At 51.5% G+C, this 6,137-nt stretch overlaps 1 protein-coding gene across 1 annotated transcript in view; it reads left to right on the top strand.

Moving 5' to 3' along the window:
• Positions 1-6,137, top strand: part of CACNA1B (calcium channel, voltage-dependent, N type, alpha 1B subunit) — a 424,961-nt gene that overhangs the window by 266,177 nt on the left and 152,647 nt on the right. The window contains 3 exon segments of the mRNA XM_009888006.1: positions 2,043-2,108; positions 2,792-2,883; positions 4,755-4,905. Of these exon segments, the coding sequence (XP_009886308.1) occupies positions 2,043-2,108; positions 2,792-2,883; positions 4,755-4,905 (309 nt within the window).

The following is a 6,137-nucleotide window of genomic DNA, read 5'->3' as shown; positions in this document are numbered from 1 at the left end:
ATGGTCACGTTTGTGCCCGTTCCCTCTTGTCCTATCACTGGGCACCACTGGAAACAGACTGTTCCCATTCCCCTGGAACCCTCCGTTTGGGTATTTATCAGCATTGATAAGATCCCCCCTCAGTCTTCTCTTCTCCAGACTGAACACCCCCAAGTCCCTCAGCCTTTCCCCATAAGAAAGATGCTCCAGTCCCCTCATCATCTCCGTAGCCCTTTGCTGGACCCTCTCCAGCAGTTCCCTGTCCTTCTTGACCTGGGGAGCCCCGAACTGGACACAGTGCTCCAGATGAGGCCTCACTGGGGCAGAGAAGAGCGGGAGGATGACCTCCTTCAACCTGCTGGCCATGCTCCCACCCCCGGAGACCATTGGCCTTCTTGGCCACCAGGGCACATTGCTGACTCATGGGCATCCTGTTGGCCACCAGGAGTCCCAGGTCCCTCTCTTTCTCTTTGCTTTAGCCGCGTTTTCAAATACCTCTTTGTGTCTGAGTCAAAACGACGCAGAGAGGTTATTTTAGGTGATAAAACTGTGGGGAGGAGTGTGCTGTGTCCAAAAATGGAAAAGACTTTTTTAAGAGAAGAAAGGCATTTCTGTCCTGCGGTCGGAGAGCGATGCCGGGTGGCTCTGCCCACGCCAGGCTGGGCGTGCTGGCCAGCCCCGTGCCGGCTGCCAGAGAACCGGGGTGGAGAAGTGGCTTCAGCAGAGTGTGAACACGGCTATTGCTCTGCGCCAGAGCTGGTCGAGAGGGAAGTTTCTGTTCGACCTTTTAGACTACAGAGGCAAAACCTTTTTGGCGGTAGAGATGGGGATGTAGCGATTACCTCTGTCTACAAACAACCTGGAGAAGTGCAGGCGTCCGTGCTGTTGTCCCGTGGCCGGGGGTGGGAGTGAGTGTTGCATTACATGGTACATCCCTTTGGGAGACACCAGACGGGCAGCTGGTGCTCTCCCGTTCAATTTCTGTGTTACGCTTTCACCCAACCGTCGAGCAGGTCATGGAAAGGGGCTGCGACCTGGGGGGGCTGCAGTGCCTCGGACCTGTTAGGTCCCGTTTTCCTTGAGGGTGGACGGAGGTGGTGGTGCTGCTGCTCTCACCTTGTAACTCAGGAGGAATCCTGCGGCCAGGAGAGCCTCCACCAGAGGCTGAGACGTGGGGTCTGCAGCATAAGATGTTCCCACTCAGGAGAGTGTCTTTGGACTGTGTACTCTTGGCTGGACCTTGGGAGAGGGGCTCAGCCAAGGCCCTTTTCCAGCATAATCCTGACCCTTTCCAAAGGTTTCCGGGCTGTGTGGGAGCTCCTTGGCCACCTGTCCCCCATCGCTGAGCTCCCGGTCCCTGTCCCCAGTGCAAAGGTGGGCAGCAGAAACCACGTCAGCCCTTTGCCCTGTGTTTCCTACTGGGCTTCCCGAGGGCTTTCCTGCCCTGAGCATCACACGGTCCGGCCCTAGGGCAAGACTCCACATTTTTTCAGCTATAACTAATTAAGAGACATTAATTACCTGTTCATTTAGTGTGAGTGGAAAGTAGCTATTACTCTCAGCTTGGGTGACATAATTGCATTGTAGCCTTCACTGATTTCTTGCTAAAACTCAGAGTCTTTTTGTCCTCCTGGGAGTGCCCTCTGTGCCTGTTTCAGAGTAGGAACTTGGTTTTTTTGGTTGTATATTTTTTTCTCATACTAGATTTACAGCAAGGTCATTAAAAATTAATGTTTGTACAGTTATGCATAGAAAGTGCCAGTGCCTGCTGGTAGCACCAGCGGTTGCCGCGGAGCTTCTTATTGTGTTTTCCGTGCTTAATGCTTATCTGCTTGTGAGGATGTATAGCGAGCCCTTGGAAAGCCCAGACTGTTTTGTTTATCGATGAATACCTGGCTCCAGGGGTTTGCCTTCTGAAGGCTGCCAGAATTGTTCATATTCTCCTCCCAGTTCCTTCATCTGAAGGCCAAATGCCACAAAACCCCAGTGCTGCCCAGGAATTAAATGCTGCCGGCTGACGTATGCATTTGCCTTCGTTAATACCGCCTTCTCCTTTCCCGCAGGCCTTGCCTTATGTGTGTCTCCTCATTGCAATGCTCTTCTTCATCTACGCCATTATCGGCATGCAGGTAACATTTTAGCTTCAATACTGACTGTACGTAGCCTGGTTTCGTCCTGCCGGTTCAGGGTGCAAAGGTTTTATTGCCTGCGCAGCAGCACCAACGCTGGAGTTGGGCTGAGGCCAAAGTCCGGTAAATTAGGAGAGAAAAAAAAAAAAAACCAAACACAAAAAACCCCCACCACTTTTTCTACCCTTATTGCCAGGTCTTGTGTTGGGCGTACAGCTATCTCTGGGGGTACAGAGGGCTCCCGCGGGCAGGGGAACCGGCGGGGGGTGAGGACCACGCGGCACAGCATCAGCGATGGGGGCGGTGGGCAGCCCTGGCTCCCGCAGGCAGGACGCGTCCCTCCCTCCGAGTACGGGCATGGCAATAGCCGGAGAGCGGGGAGCAGCTCGGGCACTGCTCCTGTCTGCAAAGAAACGAGAGAGTTTTTGTGGCCTGGGATGGAGCTGAGCTGTGGCATTGGGAAGGGTCTGTGTGAAGACGAAGCATGTTAAACTGACTTTTTTCCCCATTCGATCTCCACAGCACATTTTTATCTCCCTCTTTAACACAGAAATTATTGTAGCTTTTGAGATCCCCTCAACCAGGACAAATTCTTCTCCCGCCTTTTCTCCCAACTCCATTTGATCTACCTTTACTGACAACGTCCACGCGAGGACGTGTTTGCCCTGAACCTTCCCTGGCAGGTATTTGGAAACATTGCTCTAGATGATGAAACCTCCATTAATCGGCACAATAACTTCCGTACCTTCCTCCAAGCCCTGATGCTTCTCTTCAGGTAAGCAGAGTACAACATACCGTAAGACTTGCATGCGAGCAATAAGTAAATCCTTGTTTTCCCCTGCGCCAGCCTTAGGCATCCTCTGAGGAAGGTATTTGGAGCGAAGCATCCGTTCCTGCTGCCTCCTCCGCGGCATGAAGGGTTGGCCTGGCACATCTCCGAATGTGACAGATCTGATTCAACACGCAAAGTGACACCCAGCGCTGTCACACCCCACGTCAGCTCAGGCAGAAGCTTAATATAAGACAGAAACCCCCTGGTTGAACTGATCGATGTGGTTCCTGTCGTGAAGCTGACTGTTTTTATATTGTTTTTCTTTTTTTAAGTGAGAATTCCTTTAATTGGTCATTTTTGCACTACCAACACATTATCACTTCATACGTCAATGCCACCTCTGCTTCAGAGTGAGAGTGTTTCCATCTGGGTTCACTCTGCCTGGAAACGAAGCATTTTCAAATGAAAAAAAAAAACCCAACAAAACCACAAAAAATCAATGAAATGACAGATTTTCATTTTCAGACCCAGCAAAAAGTGCTCCAAACCGGGGCGGCTTTGGGGACGATGTCACTCCTCCGGCTGTGCGGAGGGCGGTGCGGAGGCACAGCCGTTAATGACCGCTGTGGCCCCAGGAGCGCCGGCCGGCCGTCCCCGGGCTCGGGGCCACCGCTTATGCGGCGCTTGTAACTGGATATCTTGCTGGGGATTCGGTTTCGCATAGTTTCTGTGAAGCCAGGCGGAAATGAAATTAGCCCTCCTTAGCTCAGAACAATCCCTCGACTCAAAACTCTGAATTTTAATAAAACGGGATAATTATTCAGTCTCGCGCCCAGAGCTCTTGGGGAGAGAGCGGGCAGAGGCAGCAGGACGGCGATGGGGAGCGGGGTTCTGCTCAAGGGAACGGGGCTTCAGGGCTCGATGCGGCGGGGGGGAAGCTGCTGGATAATCCAGAGTAGCCTGGAGTTTACGTGGAGTCCCAAGTTTTCTCGAAGACCAGGAGGAAGGCTCGTGAGGCTCTGGGTACAAACCGGACGGTTGGGACCAGTCCTGCAGCAGGATGGGCCGGTCATGGCAGGACGGCCCTAAAAGCACCTCCGAGTGTGGTGCAGAAGTTAAGGGGGGAAAACCTGAAGTGTCACATAGGAAGTCATGTAAGCAAACACGGGGGTCCCCCAGTTCCCGATCCGTGCGCATTGCAGGGGGTGGTCTATTTCGAGGATAGACCCTCTGGGAATGAAAAGTTTTGCCTTTTGGTTCTTTTTCTCCTTATAATAGCGGTGGAAGTTAGGGTTTGTTTTGAGTACACCTTCCTGCTACTCCAGTCCTCACACCTAAAATGAGCCGAGGGAGGGAAATGGTGAAGAAAGAGACTGTCATGACAACCAGACCCAAGTCGCTGTGACCAACCAGACCGTCCTGGTATTTCTACATCTACCTGATAGGGGAAACGAGAGATTCCAGTGGAGAAGTCTGGCTTTGCCTCCCATCACCTCTGTCAGCCTTGCGGCCAGAGCTGGGACAGAAAGAAAACAATCTAAACTCCATTTCCATACATTTGCACTTGACATGTTCAAATCAATTTGGTTTTATTCTCCGCAAAACCAAAGCAGCAGATTGTGTGTGTCGTCCCCCCCCGTCCCCCCCATGCCTGCTTGCTTTCTCTTTCCCCTGCGATCGAGGAGATGTTCTTTCTCCTTTTTCACATCAGCAGTTCAGATTCCCAATATAAATACAGTCTCTCCACCTGGACACAACCTTCAACCTGCTTAATTTAGTTAACTGGGCGCAGTAATCCCGCAAGGGGGGTGTCCCCGCGGGTCTGTAGCGGGGAGGGGTTGGACAAGGTCACCCTCTGCCCTCCCCGTCCGCAGGAGCGCCACGGGGGAAGCCTGGCACGAGATCATGCTGTCCTGCCTGAGCAACAGAGCCTGCGACCCGCTCTCCGGCCTCACCAAAAACGAATGCGGCAGCGATTTTGCCTATTTCTACTTCGTGTCGTTCATCTTCCTCTGCTCCTTCCTGGTAAGTCAGTCCTGACCTCTCCCAAAGTGGAGGTGCCGGTGTGGTACCCCCCTTCCACCTCCTTCTCCCTAATTATGATTTATACAACACTGCAAGACAGCTTCACCAAAACCCATTTATCGTCCTGGTGATAAAATCCCTGTAATCCCCAAAGAGATGATTTAGTCGTTAGTTTAAAGGCAAGGGGTTTATCTTTCTTCTCACAGGGGGGTCTAATATTTGGAATTAAACGTTAATCTGTTTTGTCGTGATTTGTAACACGGTCCTTTGAAGGAGGGGATCGGGGAGGGCAGGGTGAGGGTGGCCAAGATGACATTGGTTGGGAAGTGCTTGCAGCTGGGAGCATCGCACTTGTTTGATGCCTCGTCTTTTGGTTTGTTTGTCAAATAAGTGCAATGATCATTTTCTTCCGCGGTGGTGCCGGGAAAGCTTTAGACATGAAAGTACAAAGAGCTGTTGGACTTGACCCGCGCCCGTGGCCGTTGTACGGGGTTGGGTCTAAGCGTTAATAGGTGCCGGTGTCTTTCATGACACTTGCCACTTCATGGCTTGCTTGCATGAAAAGTTCTCTGCTCTCGGGGCTCGGTTCACTTTCCTGCACCACTGGGACAGAGGAATGGAAAACCAGGGACAGGGACCCAATTAAACTTGAAACAGGAAGAGATGAAAGTCACGGCTCTAAATCGTACCAAAAAGCACTGTGTCAAACCTGCATTTGTTTCCGTGGGTTCGCTTTAAAATACAGGATTTGATGCTTTGTGCAGCTCATCCCTGCTATCATCAGAAACCTGTGACCGGGAAAAAGAGGTCCACGTGGCAGTTTGATGCTGGGTATAGATCGACCAACTTCAGTGGCCCCTACTGCGATCCTTTGTCCGACCGCTGTCGCCCCTTTGACATCCCGTGGTTTATTTCTTCTGCGTATATTAAAAAATGCGGAGCCCTGAAAGCTTGTGCAAAGTTAATGCTCCATTTACCGATTCCTTCGGCACGCTGTATTTTAAAGCCAAATTTTTTGCCTTGCACAAATCCCTAACCCAGCATCAGCCCTTCTCATTGTAATTTTAAAGCGCGTTATTGTTCCTAAAGCTTTTTCTTTAAAAAAAAAAACACAACAAACACACCCCCCACCCCCCCGACTCACTCTCCCTGGCCCGTGTCAGCCGTCTCACTTCAAATGCAGTAGGACAATTGGAGGCTGGAGCCCATGTGGGCTAAATACAGATTTTCCT

Source organism: Charadrius vociferus, unplaced genomic scaffold (genome assembly GCF_000708025.1).
Source record: "Charadrius vociferus isolate BGI_N301 unplaced genomic scaffold, ASM70802v2 scaffold1040, whole genome shotgun sequence".
Classification (NCBI taxonomy): domain Eukaryota; kingdom Metazoa; phylum Chordata; class Aves; order Charadriiformes; family Charadriidae; genus Charadrius; species Charadrius vociferus.
Note: the sequence above shows the minus strand (reverse complement) of the source record. Positions and strands in the feature narration are given on the sequence as shown.